Here is a 23,658-nt window from a genome sequence, read left to right on the forward strand (position 1 = left end):
ACTAGATGACCTCCAAGGTACCTTCCAACATTATGATGATGATGATGATGTGAACAAATCATTTTGATAAATGAAAGACAGTTAACTGACCATGAGGTACATTTGAACCCTTATAATATAGGAAGCGAGGGGTCTGCCTTCTACTTACATGCCCTCACGCACAAGAGGACCAATAGGCTCATTTTCTTATATGCTTATTATAAATGCTGCCCTACAAGGAATTCAGACCACAAATGCATAGCTAACGATAGCCAGTATGGGAACCATAGCTTCCATTGTACTTCCAAGCTTACTGAAACTATTGAATTATAGTATTGTTTTCTTAGAACATATCTGAAGGTTTTTCTGAGATAAGGCGGTAAGGAGAAACAGCAGTGCCTCCAAAATCCCTTCCAGCCCTATTATTACATATCCTATAAATTACATCTAGATGAGCCCACATTATCAATATGTCCTGCAGACTTTATATTCTAGGCATTGTTACCTGATCATTCCACTTGAAATCTGGAGTGATATTTAACCTAACTCTCAGTACAGTACGAGTAATTGGCTGGATGGTGGCTTCTACCAAGATAGAAGGAATTTGCTGGACGCACTGTTTGACCTTTAATCCAATATTTACATGGTGAAGCATATGACCTGCAAAGTAATATGAAACTTGAAACAAAATGTTTATAAATATCTAAAGTAGGTGAAGGCAAAGGAACTTTGTTGCTTGTCTTTTATGGTTTCAAGGCTATCAGTGTTATCTGACTGTTACTCTGACCAGCCTTCCCCAACCTGGGGAAGCAAATCAAGAAGAATTCTCACTCTACAGCAGATCACTCACTGTTTTAAAATTCCTGGTATCTCTTGATGAGGCTGGTCAGTATTTATAGTACTAAACCAGATGACCCAATAGTCAGATTAAGACATATTTTTAAATCCTTAAGCATCAGGTAGTACATGACAACTTAGGTTCGGAGTATTCTGCAAGAGAAATATTTTTCCAACTTCTAAACCCTTAGAAGTTAGCTCTACAGTAGAACAGCAAGTGAAACAGAGTGTTAAATATTGAGATGCATTCATTCCCCCCTTCCCCGACTCCCCTTGCACCCTACCTATTTCATCTTTCCTCATGTCCTTCAACTTATCAATGGTGAGATTCTTTTGTTCCAGCTTGGTAAGGACTGGTGGTGGCAGGACAGAGAACTGCCGCAAAGGGCTGACCCAACCCCATAGTCGCTTGTCGATAACCTTGCTGAGATTTAGCAGTCGGTATGTCATTGCCGGCCATCGCTTACGAAGGGATATTTCAAAAAGAGCTCGAACGATACGTGCAGCATTCTGTCAAATAAAGCAATGATAGCATGCAATATTACATCTAATCCTTTGCTACTGTCATGTTCACTGGCTTGAATCAGAGTCACAATGATAGCTGGCATTCGGGATCTTCTCTGTTATGGAACTTACATTGTGAAAATTCCTACAGATAGATGTAACTGGGTGTTTCACATTTTCCCACAGAACGTGGTTCTGCATGACATTTTCAGATGCTAGCCAGCACCAGACAATTCTTTTTCTTTTGGCAGTATACACAATAATTTTGTTTACATTTGTTCATTAATGTCTTTTTTATCTTCATACATCACTTTGAAACAGAAAGAAGTCTCCAAAATGATGATAATGATAATTAAAATAATGATAAATAATAACAATAAAAAATTAAAAAATATCTGGGTAGCCACTGAAAGAATTGTTGGATATATTCTATAATTCTTACTTCTACATAACAATATTCAGAATCAGCACGGTTGCTTAATTAAGGGAATATACTCTATAGCCCAGTGGTGGCAAACCTATGGCACGGGTGCCAGAGGCAGCACTTGGAGCCCTCTCTGTGGGCACACATGCCATTGCCCCAGCCTTGCCTCCCCCCGCGACTCCCTCCTCTCCAGCAGCCCCCCTGAAGGAGAGTCGCCCCCGAGTGTGGTCCACACGGAGCAGCGCAGCCAACGACATGGCAACCAAGCAGCGTAGACAAGACTCTGCCCTCTCACACTTCATCATGCAGTTGATGCTGCAGGGCGCAGGCAGAGGGTGTGGCCGCCATAGCACTGCTGGGCTGCCTGGGCAATCTGCGGCGGGCCCTGGAGGCGGTGAGTGGTCCTGTGGGCAGACGGGGAGGGGGATAGGGGGGCAGAGTGGGGGCGGGGCAGGGGAGTGGAATGGGGGTGGGGCCAGTTTTTGGGCACTCAGTCTCTAAAAGGTTCGCCATCATTGCTATAGCCCTTTGCAGCACTTATGGATTTCATTAGAGACAGACAAGTACCTTGGTACACATGTCGTTGTGGAAAAGATCCTAAGTTGAAAAGCTATAGTTTTTAAAAACAAAAATACTACTCCCAGTTTCCAGTTCTAAATTGCTTGACAATTTAGAACATAAACACATAGACTTCTGTGTATTTCTGTGTATGTTAGGTAAGCCATTGGTAGGAGAAAGAACTAAGGTTTACCTGTGCAACATAAGCAGAATCTGAAATTAGGGAAAAGCCATCCATCTCTCCTCGGCTAACATATGTTTGCAGAAGGATATTTATTTTCCCGTAACTGTTCTCCACACCACCGGGTGCAGGAAGTTCACAGAAATTGCTCAGCATGGCTTCCAACTCTTCTATTTCTTCTTCTCTCACCTGAAATATAAATTAATGGACTTTGAAAAGGCTGGTGCAACTTGTTAAATCTTCCACATGCAAATTAAATGTCAATTATCTCTCAATAAATGTGTTTTAAAACATTCTACAGTTTCTGAAAAACAAGTCTCCCAGCACTGTACTTAATGGAGCCTAATTGAAACAATCTTAATAACGTCACAATTATATTTCATTATGCATCACCTTTTATTAAGATTACCATTGACAGATAAAAATGTACCCCACAAATTAAATATTTTGACCATGCCATCGTTCACCTGATAAGATTTCCCTTTTTATCTGACCTCTAGTCATTTTGGATTAGGGCAAACTTGAATTAACTTTAAATGCATTCATTAAAATGGTACAGTTTGCATGGGGCGTATTATGTTTTTAGCTTAAAACTCTGAAGTACTATGATTCAGGATATTAAGGCTTTCACTGTTAATAAGATTAAGATTTAATATAACTAAAGATGTATTCATATCTACAGTTTGAATAATGCATAGTATTCCAATTTCTCATTCTTACTTGCAAAACAGAGATGAATTTACATATTCTTTGATTTCCTGAAATGTTCTTAGCCTAAAACTTGTTTAAAGAAGGTGCATGTTTGCACTTGACAGGAATCGCTTGAAGGCCATTTCCCTCAAACACTGACCGTTTATGCAATATGAAAGCTAAGAAAAAAACCTCATAATAAATAATTTTCAGCAATTTTTTTTCATTCCCCATTTTTCATCTTAAAAGAGACTCAGTTTTGTTAACTACTGAATGATTGCATTTTGTATGTTGGCACATGTTGTTAATTCTGGTATGAAAAAAAAAATCAATGGTCAATCAGGCCAATCAATGGCTTGATCAGAAGCACCTATTCTATTCTTCGATCATGTCAATTTTGCTTATTAGAAAGGAGAATCTCATTGCCTACTGGTCAGACCATGTTTCCCATTTCAAAACAGATTTGGGAAGTTGCAGTGGTTGTTAATAATCATCTTAGTAAATAAAAGCAAAGGATCTCCTACTACATTCTTTAATTCTTTAAATACTGTTAGAAGGCACTTTTTTTGTAATACTCTGGGATATACCAATTATTGATAGAATTAAATCAAACTTTTAGTGAATTAAAACCAAATCTAGTGCAGATAGATTTATATATATATATAAAGAATGGTATAAAGACTTCCTCTAGGTAAAATATTTGGTGCACAAAAATAAAGACAAACATTTCTAGTCTGAAATGGCCCTTTTGATAGTTCCAGACTTGGAACAAAATGTGATAATTTTCAAGTGTGTTGCTTTGAGAGTTTCAAGTTGCAATTGGTTTTATTTTCTGCTTGTCACTAATTTTTCCTTAATTTTTTCTCCCACCTTTGATGGACATTAACAAGAAGTAACAGAGTATGTTTAAATATAGGTTCTGCTGATTTGGAGAACTGGAACAATATTTTTGTTTTTGGCAATGTTAACTATTATGCATGCAAGAGTTCATACCCAGCACAGCCACAAATCCAGTAAATATTCATATGATATATATTGCTGTATTTGTACCTGTAAGGCAGGCCTGCTGCCAAACTCCTAACAATTAAATATGCCCAGTAGATAGGCTTTGGTCTTGGCTGCTCTCTCAACAAAAATTTCAGAAAAGTAAAATTTTTGCTGCTCTGGTTGATGCAGCTGCATCTTATCAATTTTTATGTATTCATTTTTATTTAAAGATCAATCTTCTGGAGCCTCTCCGAATGCAAACTCTGGTATTCATTATAATGTCATGAACATCCCTCTGTATCTTTTATGAGAATGGGAGACACAGACAGACAGAGTGTATGTAGCTGGTTTAATTCAGTGCTAAATTACTGTACCCAAGATACACCGATCCCCCATCTGTATAAAATATGCTTAGATGGGCTTAATTCATAAAAGTAACCATTTCAGAAAATCACATTTTACTGAAATCAGAGATTCAGACAAAAAATAAAATAAAAACATTCCACCTTCAAGCAAGTTTAGTAGTACCAAAGCTATGTATATTTGCTTTACAAGTGATTGTTATATAAAATTGAGAAGCTGGGATTTCATGGCTCTACCTGACTGGTTTTAGTGACTGAGAAAAAGAAGAAGGGAAAAGCAGCTGAAGAAGTTGCAGAAAACTAAGGTCATCACTGAGATAACAAATTCATTAGAATAATATTGCATACAAACATTTTCCAGAAATACTCTGATACAGATTTTTTTGTTTTGTTTTGTTTTAGAACACTGTATCTCTGACTAAAAACACTTCTAGACACATTTTATAAGATTCTTTCAGGACACTCACAAGAACAGTTTTTTAAAAAAGAAGAAGTGTGAAACATTCTCACCTTGATTTGTTCAAATTCTTCGGCTTTAGACACAATAGCAAGAATGTCACCTTCTGTTTTATGAGCATCAAAGAGTTCATTGAAAGTCTGCAAAATCAAGAAACATCAGGTTGCTGTTTAAAGCATTATTTACAAATACACTCCCCTTCCACCCACTAGACACTGAATAAAGATAGGAAGGAACAAATTGCACAGCAAATAACAATTGCCATTAGAAAAACACACTCTTTTTAACTTTGAAAACAAATGCACAGTTTTCATATACTATAATTTAAAATGTCAGATTGAACTCTGCTAAGTCACTGATTTCTGAGGGTTTTTATCAAGGAAAAACAACAACTAACCTATTGATATTAAAAATAAATTTAAGCTACCCATATTGAAATGCAAACTGATTAATTATTATGGCAAAATTTTACTGATATTAAGTCCATTGAAAAATGAAACAAAAATTGAATAAGATTAATTAGAATCTTCACTCATAGAATCTCTGAAATTCAGAAAAATAAAGGCCATCACTTTTTAGAAGTACATTGCAATTTCCAAAATATGTGCATACTCTATGTAGGTAAACATGCTAATAGACCTTTTATGAATATAAATGCTTTCTATATATTGTTTTATGAAATCATTCTTGTGATTTTAGAATCCTCCTTTATTACAGAATGTGAACTATAATATAGATCTGCAATTACTATCTCCACATTGCTGTTGTAGAGCTCTAATCAGACATAGGGTTACAAATTACTCCCTAAAGAAAGACAATAATGATGTTAAATATAATACCATGCTTTTGCTTCATAATATACCGGATTATAGAGAACATTACCTCGATTGTGTTATATTTAATGTAGTAGTGGCTTGCAATTCTGCCTAAATCAGTTGAAGAAAAAAATCCAGTTCTCTCTTCAAACCGAATCATCCGGGCTTTATCCAATTTTCGGCCAACTTCAATCACCAACTGTTCTCTGTGCTTCTCTAAACTTGGATCCATCTGAAATACAATCAGGAATTGCATGTTATGGATGGATGGATAGATTAATAAGAGAGAAGGTAAATATGATTTTGTCTTATTTTTTCCTACTCCTTCAGCAAAACACATAGCGATGGGTACATTTTAGTGGATTTTATTCTGGAATTAATAAAGATAAACGATTGATTGAGAATACTTAGAATTAAAATATTTATTAAGTTAATCTGATCCCTTTATGGTGATATAATGTTAAGAATACTCTACTTTGGGGAGCCCAAAAGGAGACAGAAAATCTCAAGGTAAATTAAGAAAAGAATGGGTATAATTATAGGTGATTTTGAGGGCTAGTGCCTTATTAGTCCTAACACTTTTGTTCTCAAAGTTACTGGATTTTAGGTTTTCTCTTTAAGAGTGAATCCATCCTTGTGAAATAGTGAGAAGGGAAATCTTTATTTGCTATTTATTTCTGGCAGACTTAAGAAGGCCGTGTCTCCATTTATTTTCTAGTTACAATTAGACATAGTTGCGAGAACACTAAAACTTTAGATTATAGAATATTATTTTCTTTTTGTGCCTGGTCACTCTGAAACAAAGAGGGGCATTTTTCTTTATACTGCAAAGTAGTGTTATTTTCAGCAGGGCATACATGATAAACTTTTCATATTTAGAACTGTATGAGGAACTTTGAGCATTTCCTTTAGTCCTTACTGATTGAACACTTTGCACGTGTGAATACCTATTCTATCTATATTTGATGACAGGCTATAATGACTATGTTATTTGTATTTCATTTTTATGTAAATCTTACATTTAACACTAAAAAACTGGCAGAGATTGATAAACAAAAAATGCATAGGATACACAAATATGTGTTCCACATATTTAGCCTAACTGTTGAAAATATCACCTACCATGATGCCCCAGAAAAAAAAACTAAGGATGCTCTTTTACATGTTTCACGCTGAAGATTTTCAAAACATATTGGAGTTGCTGATCTCAGGAAAACCAACAAGGGCAAATATTTAATCTCCCATCAGGAAAGGATTACAGAAACAGAAAGCAATTTAGGTTTTCTGCACATTTTCTACCTGATAAGCTTTGTGACTGATGCCATATACTAATGGGTTTGCTCTCATCCGTACATAAAGGTAAGTGTAACTTATCCACTTTACTGCTTCCTCAACATTTGTCACTGTTCCAAGAGCAATCTGCAAGTGTGGAAAAATAAAAACAAATTTTCATGTTAAAAGGTTAACGTGAAATAAGGTTTATAATATTTCAAGTTTTATATGAGCAGAACTGAATATTCCAGTAGATTATTATAGCAAAACACTAAAGATTCATCAATGAAGTGGTTAAAATGTACTTTTTTTAGAACAAAATATATTCCTTAAGACTGCCTTTTTTTTGAGATAGAGTAAAACATAAGTCAAATATGGAAAGAGAGGACAATTATGTAACATTGGACTGAATAGGGGAAACGTATGTATATTTCATTCCCTTGTTTACTGTTTAGCTGAGAAGACTTCTATCCTTAGTTTTCTGCTGAAGATAGGATTATATTTTTCTAATATACAAAAGCAAAGCACTTTTCAGATTGTCAAATTATATTTACTTCAGAAATCAGATTTTCCATTTTGTAATTGCTATGATGGAATATATAAGCTCAGCCATTCTGGATGCCTGCATTATGTACATTGGGCAAAAATTTAACACTCCATTTTATAAATAAAGCCAGTTTTTCTTTATGGATTCTTTCACAACAAATGACATTCTGAGAAGATTTTTCGAAGGGAGGGAGGAAAAAGGGAGGGAGGAAGACAGGCAGGCAGGTTGGCAAGCTGTTTAAATAAAGAATTGCAATCTATCCAAGTTAACTGATATATTTTATAAAGTATAATATAGTATAATATAGCTGAATTTGAAGGCTGACTTGCTGGAATATCACACAAAGGATAGAATTAGTCCCCCCCCCCAAAAAGCTAAATGCCTATATTTCCTCTTTGATAATCTTGTGCCACAATGCACTAGTTATCTACGCGGTCGCTTAGCACTGAAAATGAATATAATCAATTCCCTCACCCCTCCACACTGGAACATCTACAATTCTAAACATGCATTTAATTGTGGAAAGTAAGATCAATGAGTCCGGACAGAATCACAGCAAAAACAAAACAAAACCAGTAAATGCAAATTAGTTTTCAAAATTCCACGAATGGACTTCAATGATTCTTTGTGGCCGATAAAACTTCCTGAAAGGAAGACAAAGTGTAATTGCCATTCCTAACTATATAGATCTTGTTGCATTTTTAAAATCTGCTCCAGCAGGAGATCCCCCTTCTCCCACAGTATCTAGCTAACCTTACCTGACTTCAGAAAGTTAATCAGAATTGAGCCAGGCTATTACAGGGATAGAAGATGGGCAGAACATATCAAGGCCAAGAGAAAGGCCAGGACTCAGCTGGTAAGTAAGTAAGTGAGTGAATGAGTTAATAAACAAAAGATAAGTTCTAGATCAGCGGTTCTCAACCTATGGGTCGTGACCCCATTTGGGGTCGATCGACCATTTTTCGGGGGTCGCCAAAGGTGGCGATCCACCATTTTCTCCCCTCCGGGGGGTGGCACCATGCATGCGCGCCGCGCATGGGGGCAGCACCGCACCTCCGGAGGGCAGCGCCGCGCATGCGCGCCGCACATGGGGGCGCTGCCGCACATGGGGCACCGCCGCGCATGCGCGCCACGCCACACATACGCATAACGTTTGTGTGACGGGGGTCGCCGTCACACAAACGTTGAGAACCGCTGTTCTAGATAGTTATCAAAAAACTATATGGACATATCCAGGACATGCCCAGGAGTCAATTTAGAGTCAAGTATCCTGCTCTGCAAGAACAAATGGCAAATCAGAGGGTGAAAAGGACTTTAGTAAAACAATAAACAATAAGACTCTTGAATAAACAGACTTTAACATATAAACAAATGGATTCTACTTTGAAATTTACATTTAAACACAATTTATTTTCTTTGCATTTCTTTGACATTTACTAGATAATCAATCCTCATTGCTTACAAATGCCATTCAGCAAATTAACTAAATTTAATATTCTGCCACCAAGAAACCTCACAGTAGAATGGAACTGTGCCAGATGTCAATAGTACTTTCCTGTTCCAAAGGTCACAAATTAATTCTTTCTTAGTCTCCTTTTCATGTTTACTTGTGTCAGCCATGAACCTTGTCTCCAGTTTCCTATGTATTTTATAAAGATGACATGAAATTGTTAAATTTGAACCATCACATATCAAAAAATTATCCTACTGTCATCAGAGAAAGCAACTCCATGCATGTATGTATTTATGTGTGTATTCGATTTTTATTCTGCCTTCCTTACTTTATGAGTAACTCAAGGCAATGATCACATTAAATATTCCTTCCTCCTCCTATTTTATACACGATAGCCCTGTGTGGTGGATTGGACTGAGAGAGTGACTGGACAAAAGTCACCCAACTGATATGAAGCAAATTGCATCACTTCATTATCATGGAAATGAAAAGTCAAATATAAGTTTGATAACTGATACATAGCACACCTCTTATAATGTGAGTGCAGCTAAATTAAAAGAGAGAGAAAACATAACTTGGCTAGTATATTACACTGTTAAATTTATTCTCATGACTCATGGGCATGTCTACCTGTTCAACACTTTAAAATCTATATGAATGCAAACAATATGTTTGCAGGGAATAATGGTTTAGATCCAGATGTGATAAGACAATGCAATGCTACTATTGCAGTTCACCCAATGCTGAGTAAGACCCTCAAAAATTACTTCTGAAGATTTGCTGCCACCTGGTGTTCATTTCAGTGTGAGCTTTTAAGAATTTAGTATAAGTAAGAAAAAGTAGAGTTAAACTGAAACCTAGAAAGCCTAGAATAAAGAACTGAAAAACAAAAGGCAGCAATGCAAACCCATAATGTTACCCAAAATAACTGTATGGAAATAACTGTCTATGAAATTGCTAAGAGTTGAGCTCGGCTTGAGAGACACTTTATGTTATCCTTTAAGAAAATTACAAACACATATGACTGTAAATAAGTCTATTGCAAACCAAATGGACAGTCTTTATTGCAAGTATATCTAGAGATTCTAGTTAGGTTGTTTCTTGAGTGGGGAACTTACACATTTCTTTGATTTATAAACAATTGCTACATTTGCATGGTTTTTCAAACTTTGAAAATTTGAAAATCAGCCTTCGGGAGACTTAATGCACCAGATTTTTTATAAATAGCAAAATAATGTGGACTTTTGTTCCTTTCGCATAGTTCCTCAAGAATCTCAGTTTAAGCCATCAAATCAGCTGAGCACCTAAATAAAGGTGTAGTGCAGGGGTGTCAAACTGCCGGACCGCAGGCCGGACGCGTCACGTGGAAACTGCACCCACCCCATTGCCAGCAATGGCAAAACCAGCCTGATACATTGCATGATGTCACATGACGTCGTGAGTTTGACAAGCCTGGTGTAGTGAGAAACTTGGAGTTCTTCAGATAGATAGTGCTGAATCATAGTTTCCAGCATAATAAGTTGTAAATAAAGAAAAAATATTCAAAACAGAAGATGCCTACCTCCTTCCGCAACAAAACATATACAGTTTCCTGTATGGTTCATCCATACACAAAAACCTCAAACAGATACAGTCCCAAATCTATCCCAAAGAGTTTTTCTTCTGTTTTTTTTTATTTTTGCAAAGTTAATTTAATTTTATCTATACCTCAGTGATTACTTTTTAACCTCTTTACAAATAAACAATAAAGACTGAGCGGGCGCAAAGACATTTCAAATGATAACATTCAGTGGAAGTTATGCAACATAAAATAAAGCTGAAATCTAGAATATAGTCAGTCAATTACCAAAATAGTTAGAGAAAAATAATGTCTCTATATTTGTCATTTTACTGAAAAATCTAAAACACTGAAATATGCCTTTATCCAAATACTTTCCACATGTGAACTATTCAAACATATGTATCAGCAAAGGTATATAGTTAAGAAAAACATGACTTAAGTTGAGAGAACATTATAATGAAAAAAACCTTTACAAAAATAAGTATATACTATGTATATACAAACGTTTCAGTCAACATTTTTATATTTGAGGGGGGAAAAAACCTGCACAGAAGGCAAAATGTATTTTTTTAAAACAGATACAACATCAATTCTTTTCTCCAGTGGACTATCATCCTTTTTAGTTTTCCCAGATTGCTTGCTTTGGAATGCTGAAATGGCCATTTCTTTTCTCCAACACATGCATATCAGCTGTTTTAACATTTTATGTCCCAGCTAAGCAATCTTCTGTGCACTTATTGTTTTTAAATCATTATCTTTGAACCTAGGTGTCACAGAGGAGAGTTGGATCCAGCCTCTGTGTTATTTCAAGTAAATGCAACACTGATAGCCAGTTTGGTATAGTGTTTAAGGCATCAGGCTAGAAACCAAGAAACTGTGAGTTCTAGTCCCAACTTAGGCACAAAGACCTTGGATCAGTCATTTTCTCTCAACCCTAGAAAAGAGGCAATGGCAAACCACTTCTGAAAAACCTTACCTAGAAAACTGCAGGGATTTTCCAGGCAATGTCTGAAAACTGCACAGGATTAAAGGTAAGGAAAGTCAACTCAACACTGCAAATGTTTTCTAGTTATGACTTCTTTCCACCCTACCACCCACTATCTATATGCCATTTATTGCCCATGTTACCTATTGTTATGATAAACGATGATTCAGGCATATAGGTATCAATCCTGATCCCTACCCAGAGACTGGCAGAACTAGTTGCAGGGTAACATTCTCCATTCCTGCCATGTCTAATCAAGGCAATCCTCTTCCCTGTCTCATTCTAAACTAAGCTTCCCAAGATGTCAGCTTAACTCCAGAGCAAGTGGTCTTCCTAAACACAACAAAGAAAATGCAGTTTCCAAATGGTGAGTTGTGAGAATTTCAGTTGAAGGCAAATGCTAGACAGCTTCTCTGCAACCCTTGGTACATGTTTATACCTGCAAGTACTCTAGAGTGGAACTTCTTTTTAGAATTCCAGCTTATTCAGAATTGTAAGACACCTATTATTTTGTCTTTTAGATTCTCGTTGAATTATCTCTTTACATACAGTAGATGTGAAAGGTATTTTTTTTCTTTTATTTCCATCCTTTTAATGCATTCATCACACTGATGCAGTATTTAAACATTTTATAGTTTAAACTGTTTTAAGGTAACTATATCTGAAGTAGTGTTTGCGTGTGCGCATGTGCGCACACACACACACCCAAACACACACATCTTAGAAAATATTTGTGTGCATGATCTCCACAAGGGCGTCTATTTTAGTTTAAAGAATCCATAACTATGGTTAAATGTTTACGGCACCAACGAATCATAGTGCATTGTAACAACAAGCTCAATTTCCCAAATTGTAGCTTGCATGGAGTCATAAAGATGCCATGACAAAATTATTAGCTGGCTGGGAAAAACCCAGTTTGTAAAAATACAAAAACAGCTTAGCATAAAAAAAAAACCAAAAGGAGAGAAAACTTCAAAAAAGTATAGAAAGGGCAAAATATGACAAATGAAAAGAGAACGCCATGGAAAGGTTCTAAAAGATGCTAAATACTGTGCCATTTCGTTGCAGGTCCCAATTGCTGAATTTCAAACATAAATGTTTAACTTCAATCAATCTTCCTATTACTTAAGGTAATTTCTGCCCTTTTGTCTGTACACCCAATTCTTAAAACAGCTGTTCAGGTAGTCTGATAGTACTCTGGGACTCTGATATGATTAGGCCAATTTCAACTAATGCCTTTCTTCCCATTTAAGCATTAAATATCAGTGATGAGAAAATTCAAGAACAGCTTTTTCAAAGGGACAAGGAATCGCAATGGGAAAAGGAGAGGTGGATGAAATATTTCATGGTATGAATGGCACATCTTTTGCAGGGATATTTATTTGAAAGCCTCAGTGCTGCACAAAACTTCTTCCACAAAAAGATTCAGAGGCAAACTCCAGAACCATTCCAAACATTTTCCTACCAAACTGTAATCTCAGTGTGGGTAAACACTGAGGATCATCTGAACTGTGTTCAATTGACATAATTTTAATTGATTTTAAACCGAATGCTGATTGCATGTTTCATTTGTTCTTTCTCGGGCACTATTGCCCACAAAATTTAACCTAAAATCTATTCTCCAGGAAGACTCCAAAGCTATTTTTTTCCCCTCAGGTCATTGCAAAAGCTAGTTAAGCAAAAAGAAAAGATATTTATACGAAGATTGGATCTGAAAGAGATAAATGACTGAGTTACAACCAAGGGAAATGAAAAACTTTTGTAATTGGCCTGACTTACAATCGATTTTCTGTAATCAAGCAAATAACGATCTTTCATGCCTTATCATGTCAGCAGGAAAGTCATGTCCAGTGTTCCAGAGTATATAAAAAATTATAGTTTCATGGCCCTGTCAGGGTTTCACACTTTTGCTTATCAGCATTTTCAGTAACACTAGCCGAGATGCATTGCAATTTTCACTAATATAAGTTTATTTGAAATCATTAACACACTTCAGCATTGACCCTCGGTTGTCAGAACTGGCACCGTTCCTGACCACTGAAGATGAATTTTATGCTTACTGTGCACTAGATCTTTTAAACAACAATTAAACTTTTTCCAAATACAAAATTGGGTTTTTGGGAAGGCCAAAGAAAAATTAGTTTTCACTGCCTTTCTTCTATGCAATAGAAAGAAATAGAAATAAACGAAACCAAATTGTTTCCGTGCGGGCAGCATTCTAATCAACACATATACATAATCTATATTCAAAATGAAAAGAAAAGTTGAAAACAAGCATAGCTGCCTCTCTTTTCTGTTTAGTTCTCTGTTAGTACTTCTAAAATCACATTATTTTCCTGGAACCTTGGAAAAAACAAGTAATTAAAATGATTGGTGTAATCCAACATTGCAAGACTGCAGAGAAAAAGTAACCAAAGGAGGTTTACTGAATGAGTTGTCTCCTCGTGCAGTTTTGAGGATTTTATTCAATAGTAATCTCCATATCAACACTGTCTGTAATGAAAATGGATGTAACTGCAACCCTATCTACTTTGTTATTCTATTTTCTCCCATGGCCAACCATATTCATTTACAAATCCAACTATCAGGATATAAATATAACTGGTCCTCTCCTTCAATTGTTCCCAGCAACTGGTATTCAGAACTATGCTAATTCTTATACAGTTAACATATTTCTCTAATTCTCATTTAAAACAAAGTAAGGCAACACCCATAATCACAAACTGTGAAATTGAATTTGTTAAATTAACTACATGAATTTCTCCTTGCATGATAAAAGTATGCAAGAAATATGCTGGAATAATGTTTTATTCACAAAACAATGTATAGTTTCTGTTGTTCCACTGTGGAAGGTTATTGAATCAGACATGTTTCTTCTGAAAATACTCCTTTGGCAACCAAGGGTTTAAAATCTTTGTGCACCTATATTATATACACACACAAATTGCAACATAACATATGATGATGGCATTGTCAATTGGTTCCCAACTCATCCTCATTCTCAAATGTTTCAGATTTAGGGCCAAGTTGTTTCTTTAAAGTAACACTGTTTCTATCCGACTCCATGCCATACTGGGTCAACATGGGTTGTGCAAAGCAAGTGAAACAATCTCTTTGCAAAATACACTGGCACAGGGAAAGCATCACTTCCCTAAGTATTCAACTAGAGCAGGGGTAGTCAACCTTGGCTCTTTTATGACTCGTGGACTTCAACTCCCAGAGTTCCTGAGCCAGCACAGCTGGCTCAGGAATTCTGGGAGTTGAGGTCCACGAGTCATAAAAGAGCCAAGGTTGACTACCCCTGAACTAGAGCCATTCTTCAGAAGACTTGGATACCTTAGGATAGGGGTATAAGACGGATGGATAGATAGAGAGACAAACAGTCAGATTTAAATTATCTCCCCTCAAAACCCACAGGAGTAAATTGGTTGTTTCAGCGTCAAATTGCTTTCTTCTTAAGTGCCAAATTTTGGGCCCATCAGGACAAGAGAGAGTAGTGGGTGGGATTCAGCCGGTTCGCACTACTTCGGCAGAACCGGTAGCTAATTTTTTGTTGCCCAGGCCCAGAATGGACTTCCAGAAGCATCATCCACACAGAGAACCGGTTGTTTACCTATTTGAATCCCACCACTGAGAGAGGGGCTTTAGAGATGAAGCCAATCTGTCTCTGTTTCATTTCTGGAAAGCTGTGTTAATTACTCCTATAGGGAGTTATGTACTTCTAAATTTGGGATCTCTGGGGTAGACATTGACTCATGACAATCAAATGCTTTTCTACCAGTGAAGTCTTGCTCAGAATTAGCAATCCACAAAATGATTTGAAAGGACAGAAAGTTCCAGGGAATATTAAAGCATTTCATTATTTTCTCTTGGGTCATACCAATCCATTTGTTCAAGGGACTGTCCAGAAATGTCCTTTAAGTAAATTGGAAATGATTTATGACGTTTACTTCTGAAAAAGCAATGGCGTCCCAACTGGGGTAATTCATTCTATTCCAGAAGACAAGAAAAACATTTTGTCCCCATTCTGCACATTCTAGTTTTGTCTTTTGTTTTTTTGTTTTTAAAGCCTTATCTTTCAAAATCATGTGGTCTTGAAAAGCAAACTCTTAGAAAGAACACAACAGATTAGGATGAGCCAATGATATGGTGAATAACATACTCATTTCAGTATTATCCACAGAATACTATCTTATTCATTTCAGTATTATCCACAGAATACTATCTATATTATTTCTTGATTTTAGAAGTACACATAATTTCCCAGAAACAATGTTGAAATATTGTGTCACATCCTTTAAAATACTCCTTCCTTTGAAGCATTATATTTCTTGTTTAATATGTTACCAGTGTCACGGCATATCCATGCAAAACAGTTTATGAAAAGAGTTACAATTTATAGATATGAATATAAATAGCATTGTTTGCCTACTCCCTCCTCCATTTTATTTATGCTATTCTTTAAAGGCCTGTATATATTAAGTATGTGAATTGATTAATAAAACGCACCTCTGCATTCAAATGGTCTGCAAGGCTTTCAAGAAACTGACTTTCAATTGGATTCTGCTGAGTAAGCAGAGTCAGATAATGACTGAGCTTGTCGTGTGATGTAATAATGACACCTTCTCCATATTTATCAAACTGGGGCCGTCCAGCTCGACCAAATATCTGCATGACGTCTAAAATTCCAAGGTCAACAAAGGATCCTCTTTTTGCAGCATAGATCTGTGTTCCCTATTTGACAAAAAGTTAATAAAAATTAACATAAACATACATCATTATAAATCAGATGAGCTGGAGATCAAAATTAGGCAAATACAAAAGGCTTTGAAAAAGTGTACTTAAGGTGATCCTTTTATAACCTGTGATAAATTTAAATCTTTACTATCCAACTTGGTTCTCCCAAAGGAGAGAGTCAGTTTAACAATCAACCTCTCCGAACACTGCTAGATAATTAGCAGCAGATCCTTCCTCTCCTCTTCTACAAATAGTGAAAAAAATCATGTTCCCTGACACTTGATGATGTCTAATGGCCAAAATAGACAGAACATATGCTTTTACCTTAATGATGACTGCATGAGCTGGAAGATTGACACCCCAGGCTAATGTAGCTGTACAAACCAAGACTTTTATGTAACCACGAGAAAACAAGTTTTCCACCAAAGTTCTGTCTTGCCGAAGCATTCCTGCATGATGAATGCTGAATCCATCTGGAAACATTTCACGTAATTGCTTGTTTCTGGATTTCTGCACCTTTTCATTGGTAAAGGAAATACATACAAATTTAATACAGTGTTTACAGAAAAACACAGCAATTCAAGCATGTACAAAAACCACAGATTTTCCATGTGTGCATTAATAGGATGCAAACTTATATAAGACCCTGAGCAAAATGGACAGTAAAATACTTTTAGATAGCATCTGTTATTTGAAGAGAATTGTTAGGTTAAGCCTTGAACTAGGCATATTAAAGCAAACATAAGGGGAAAAAAATCCCCCACTGAATTTGCAAAAGCAGGAATTTAATATGCAAAAGGTGATGAAAAAGCCACTTGACCTATTTTTGTTAAGATGTGCTTCATAACCTTGAAATGGGGGGGGGAGAGGAGTGCTATCATGCTGGGCAGACTTAGCTCTAATGGTGAATAAGAGAATGGTGATGAAAAGCTGGCAGTATGCAAACAATTTCAATCTTCCCGCATAAATCAAACCTAAAACCAGCAAAAATGTGAAACTCTGCTATTGAGTTTAGTGGAAAAATGTTTTTTTGGGGGGGGATGGGAAGGATGGAGAATGGAAGGGGGTGGAGTTGTCTTTCCTCATACTCCCATACCCACCCTATCTCTTGAAAAGAAAGGCTTCCTAAATTTGAGCCACTATTTGCTACAAAATATCCCCTTCACCCCCCAAAAAATTTTTCTGAGGTCAACAGAGAAAGTAATATTCCAAACCCGACTTTTTAGGTCAATTCAAAGGCACACCTCAGAGCAACCTATACTGAGGAATTTAAAGTATCCAAACTGGATAAGCAGTTTAAACCTTTATCTGTATTTCCTATTTTATTTGTATGGGTACCGCAGAGATTATTTCAAGGCTATTAGTTTCTTGCGATATGTACAGAGAAACTATGGTGTCAGAAACTTAATTTGACACAATGTATATAGGAGCAAAACAAATCCTAACATTCAGATATATATTTATCAACATAATGCAGGCATTCCACAAAGAATAAAAGATGGCAGTGGGCTTCAAATCTACTTATTTCTGAGGTATTTTGAAAGAAAGTGTGGCTTTGGAAAAAGGCAGCACAAAGCTTACTACTTTGATTTAGTATTGTTCATAATACAATGGATTGTCAATACTGCTATAATCTTTATACTTCTATCACAGTTATAGATGCTTCTGATTATATTTGTTCAACCTTGTGTAAACAACAAGGTTATAAATAAATGCCTTAATAAAAACCCAATACAAGTATTGACAGCTACAAATTTCAATGCTAAAACTGGTCTTATGATGAATGTTGTCCAATATGCAATTTGCCAATTGAAGAATCTTCCAATGCAACAGTGATTTGGCCAGGGAAGGGGAAAGGAGCATTATTTGTTTAAAAATATTTATAGATTGTCCCAAATTGGTTGATTCTAGCCAGTAGCATTGTAGGCATACACCTGGATGTTGTAATGTCTATCAGCTCAAGAGCTATATTGCATGTACCTCACATTGTAAACATGGGTTCAGGGCACCTTTTTTCCTTTGATTTCTCCTCCCCACCCACAACCCCAACTGCGAAGCATGCACCTGCCACATGTGCTTTTTTACTCTATCAGTTCAGGATGTAATAACAGATGGAAGACCAATAAAGTGGGCTGTGCTGGTTCACAGAGATATTTCTCTTACTTGTTGATAATAGTATTGCTTTACAAGCCTACTGGATAGGTGTGTGTGTTTGTGTGTGCATGTGTGTGGTGTGTAACAGAAATGGTGTACAGAAATAAAGAAGTTCTGGAATTCTGCCTAAGTGTGATGACCTAAAGTAGACTACAGATAGTCCTTCGGATACAGCAGCAATTGTAACTGGGATCAGGATAATTGTTGCTAAGCAAACCACTCGTACACATGACTGCTTAGCAGTAAGTCTGAGTGGGTTTCATATTCCATAGTGGGAGTTGTCAGGAGAAAAAGCAGCAGGAGAGACTTATGGGAATGACTTGTGATCTTCTGTCAGCCTTCCCAGCTAAACCAGAGAGGAAACATGACAGATGGGCTAAAACTACTTTATTGCAAGGCTACATTTACATAATCTTGCAGGTCTGAAAGTACAAACTTCCCTCCAATTGTGACTGCTTGCTCCTTTAGGACAGGTTCTTCTTTAATATCTTTCTTTGACTCTTAATGATTGTGGGTACTACCTTTCTTGTCTGATTGTTTCCTAAGCAGCATCTCATCTCCCCTTTCCCCAAGGTCACCCATGCATTCCTTCTCTGCCAGTTCCCCATTGACTTTGCTTGTTGGAAACCTGCAGGGAAGGTTGCAAAGAGCGATCATGTGATGATGGCTCGCTGCAAGGTTGTGATCATGTGACCAGGGGATGCTGCGATAGCTGCAACTTTGCAGACCGATAATAAGTCTACCTTATTCAGCACCATTATAATTTTGCATGATTGCTGAATAAGTGGTTGTAATTTGAGACCTGCTATGAGAAGTCTAATAGGGGCTGATAAGCTGTGGGTGGTGTCACAATTTTGGGAAAAGGCTCACAGACAACTAGAGCACAAGAGATGGAAATACAAGCAAGCACAGCTATCCACTACTCAGCTGGTCTATTTTATATTGATGATGATCTCAGCAAAGGTAGTTATAGTGGTTGCTATCAATGGGTCTAAAAGAAGAATGAGCCTGCAAAGTTTCACTATGCAAGAGCTTTTTTCTAAAGAATAAATAGTCTTGACCTCTGGTGAGCACAAGGACAAATTTATGTAATTGCATTCACAGCATTTTCAGGAAATAGTGTGCCATAGCTTTCCCCCCCCCTACAGATGAGAAAGAGTGACTGATCAAACATCACCCAGCTGGCTATAACTCATGTTAGCTAGAAGTCTCTCTGTTTCTAGCCCAGTGCCTTTAACCACTACACTAAACCTGCTCTGTATAGTAGTAAATAAATATCTCAAATATTTTTATTAAAATAAATATCTGCTGGATATAGATATCTATTTCATATCTATCAGAAAAATCTACACAATACATATCATACATGTATGTGTGTACTCAAAGACACATATGCATACATACACATACACAGCTACAGTCACATAAATATACATTACACAGAAGAGCATGCACACATGTACTGTATTTACTGAATTATTTTTAAATACCCAATCACAGAACTCAACTATGTTAAATATAGAATAAATAGATACTACAGGAAAACATTAGATCTCTAGAGTAATCCAGTTTTGGCAAATATAACATGCCTTATTCAATTACATGCACAACTATTAAGCATGCAGACACCTTTCTCTATTTTTAAAGCAACAATAAGCAATTATGACACACGGATATCCTACATCAAGGAATCTCCAAACACAGCAAATTCACTTATACAGAAAAACACAATCAAGAAAATATGTAGTAACAAGAAAGCCACAAGATGGCTCTCAATGCATATCTCTCCCACTCTCTTTTTCTCAAACATACACAATGAGGCTATCTTATATATAGATTTTATGGAGCTATCTTTAATTGTATTCTGAAGTTACATTATAGAAAAGCGACTTACAGTTGAGTTAAAATAATGCTATTTAGCATTTACACTAACAAATTTCAATCATCTCAAATCTTACACCATTATTTCAAAATATAATAATGGAGTATTTGTATTGTTTCTTTTCATTTTTACTGAAAAGTATTTACAAGTATTTACATTGAATTCCCAAAATCTTAGGATGCGCCTGATGATGTACTTTATGTACTTTTCTAATTTTTAGAGTAGTTATTACTTTTCTTTTTTGGAATTAACCAACTAATAAAATGTCTAACAAGCACTTCAGACATTTTTTTAATTTCAGGTATGGAGGGTTTTTATTAGCTAAACATTCCAGAACCAGATGTCTAAGATTGGTACCACGAGATCTACATTTCCAATACAATTCCAGAACAATAACAAGAGAACTATTAAAAAGCCCTCTTCATTTTACTACTTCCACATAAAGTTCATTTCAAGTCCACGAATAGTATTTATTAAGAATTACCTTTATGATGGTCTAAAAAAAGAAAACATTTCAGAAGCACTACAACAGAACCATTTGACTGTATTATTTTCAAATTTTCAGGATTAATTTAATAAATGGATGGATATATTTGAAAAAGACTCTTCGAATTCATTTGCTTTTTTCAGTCAGAAGTCAAAATACAAAATACAAAAGAAAACAAAGCATTTCTACTGCACGGACATGTCCATGAGAATTTGGGTACATTGTTCTGATTTGCTTTTATTGTCTGCAAATGAAATAGCATCTATTGCCCTTTTATTGCCCTTATTTGGAGACACTGCAGACTAACAAAAGTAGACTGGAAGTTCCAAAACTAATTGCCATAGACAATTTCTATTTTATCAATTTAAAAATTTCAGGATCACAATTCTAGTTGCATGGGGACAGTGATATTTTAAAACAGTGTTTTTCAAAACTTAAATGTTTTTCAGAAGTTCCCAATATTTTCTGGGTGCATCATGAAACTTCCCCCCACCCTTTCGTTTCCTAAGCCAATAGTACATTATGTCTGACGATAGTTTTTTTTAAAAAAATATCTCCCTCCACTGCATCATTTAGTTCAATTCAAATACATACTGTCAATTTATACCTGCATTAACATTAAAGATGAACAATTAAACAAGCCAAATTACTATAATTTTGTACTGCATTTCAGAATATAACCTATCCTATAAATTTTGACGTAAAATTTCTCAAAGCAGTTACTCTTAACAATTTATTTTCAACTGAAGCTTTCAAGTACTAAAGATAATGTCAATCAAAATCATAAAGACATTTTTAAAGTGTTCACAGAGGAAGAACACCCTTCCGAAGATCTGGGAATATTCCTTCCCTAAGGTATGTGTATATATGTATGTATATCTCACACAAATGCACACATACAGTATGTGTGTGCATGTATGTATGTACTGTATATGTATGTGTTATCTGTGTATGTGCCTCCCTTTAACTTCGTTAGCAATCCAAAAATTTTTAGCACACATACATATATATATATATATACGTACACATACATATACACACACACACATATATATATTTAGTTGCTTCTTAATAAATTCTTTTTTATATAATCACACAGGATTGCACAGGAATAGCAACAAGTTCACAAATAGCCAATGCATAAACTCTTTCTATTCTTTGGATATATGGAAGGCAAACTAGTTGTCTGGCCTGGGATGCTGTATTAAACCCCAATGTCACAAGAGGACTGCCATATGCAGGTAGTCCTTGGGTTAATGATGGTAACTGGGGCTGGGAACTCTGTTGCTAAGTACTGGGGTGTGATGTTACATGACTACTCTGATCTACGATGACGGTTCTGGTTGCCATTGTTAGGTGAATTCTGTGCAGCTTTTAGTGTGACATGACATCATGAGATCACCATCTGCCACTCCTTCAGCTTCCCCATTGACTTGCTTGTTAGAAGTCAGCAGTAAAGATTGCAAATTGAGAGAATATGACACGGGACACTGCAAAATCATAATTGCAAGCCACCTGTCAAGTGCACAAATTATGATCAAGTGACTGTGGGACACTACGCTGGCTACAACTATGAGAAGCAGTCTCATCTCATACAGGAGGGCCTATAAGAGCCATGGTGATAGAATAGTTAGAATGCAGTATTGCAGGCTAACTCTGCTCACTACCAGGAATTTGATCCTGACTTGCTCAAAATTGACTTAACCTTCCATCCTTCCGAGGTCGGTAAAATGAGGACCCAGATTGTTGGGGGCAATATGCTGACTCTGTAAACTGCTTAGAGAGGGCAGTAAGGCACTGTGAAGTTAAGTGCTATTGCTATTGTATCTCTCCTCTCCACCTAGTGTTGACTGGATCTGGCCTCAGAGAATGTAAGAGAACTACCAGCTGCTTCCAAAGGATATTATAGTTGATGTTGTAAAAAGCACTGAGAGATCAAGGAACATGAGAATGGATGCACCTTATCCATCCTAGCTCTGCTGCAGGTCATCAGCAAGCATGACCAAGGCTATCTCAGTACTAAATCCTAGCCTGAAACCTAAATGAAACAGGTTGAAACTTGTCGATAGTTGTGGAAACGTACCTGAATATATATGGGGTAAGAACAACAAGTTCTTAGTATAATACATATGTTAAATCCTTCCTTTTCATACATTCATTACACTGTTTTGTAAAAAGCAAAATTTAGTTGTTATGAACATTTATAGCAAACATACTTACTAAAAGCAGCAAGCTGCTGAATGATTAAACAGGATTATATCTGAATCAAATCTTTGATGTACGTTTTGTTATGATCCTTTACATAAGTGAGCCAAATTTTGATAGGAATTATAAATTATTCTTTTCTGAAAACTTCAGTGGATGAAAGCATTGCTTTCGTTCATATGTCTCACTGGGCAGTGAAATATCTCCATTAATTATTTTTAATGAGAGAGCAACTAAACGACTTGAGAACAAGCCATCACTTACAAGAAATATTAATCTTTTAGTAAGATGCAGACATTACTGAACAAATTTATCTTACTTAGAAAAGCATGCCATGAAGTACCAATAAAAAGAAAAATCTGAATGTGCTCAAATTTCTTTGTGAAATTTCATCAGTTGACATAATATAATAATATAAATTAGCTATGAGTGACCTTTGGTTTGCGTTGTAGTTGGAAAGAAATAAGAAACTAAAGAATAAGGATTGGGTAATTGAATAAGGCAGAAATTTTATTAGCTTTCTTTTAGTTGGTTTAGGTAATGAGAACAGCAACTTAAGCCTTAGTTTGGTTAGCTTAAAG

General features: G+C 36.1%; 1 protein-coding gene across 3 annotated transcripts in view; it reads right to left on the reverse strand.

The window, feature by feature from the left end:
- The window catches only part of ASCC3 (activating signal cointegrator 1 complex subunit 3), a 222,247-nt gene that overhangs the window by 86,322 nt on the left and 112,267 nt on the right, over nucleotides 1-23,658 (reverse strand). For all 3 annotated transcript variants that reach the window (XM_039360142.1, XM_039360140.1, XM_039360141.1), the window contains 8 exons: nucleotides 16,674-16,865; nucleotides 16,122-16,346; nucleotides 7,094-7,213; nucleotides 5,862-6,026; nucleotides 5,033-5,119; nucleotides 2,496-2,672; nucleotides 1,101-1,326; nucleotides 485-639 (listed from right to left, as the gene is read on the reverse strand). In XM_039360142.1, coding sequence (XP_039216076.1) covers nucleotides 485-639; nucleotides 1,101-1,326; nucleotides 2,496-2,672; nucleotides 5,033-5,119; nucleotides 5,862-6,026; nucleotides 7,094-7,213; nucleotides 16,122-16,346; nucleotides 16,674-16,865 — 1,347 coding nt within the window. The remainder of the gene's footprint in view (nucleotides 1-484; nucleotides 640-1,100; nucleotides 1,327-2,495; nucleotides 2,673-5,032; nucleotides 5,120-5,861; nucleotides 6,027-7,093; nucleotides 7,214-16,121; nucleotides 16,347-16,673; nucleotides 16,866-23,658) is intronic.

This window comes from Crotalus tigris, unplaced genomic scaffold, assembly GCF_016545835.1.
Source record: "Crotalus tigris isolate CLP2741 ecotype Arizona unplaced genomic scaffold, ASM1654583v1 scf7180000019156.414591, whole genome shotgun sequence".
Lineage (NCBI taxonomy): Eukaryota > Metazoa > Chordata > Lepidosauria > Squamata > Viperidae > Crotalus > Crotalus tigris.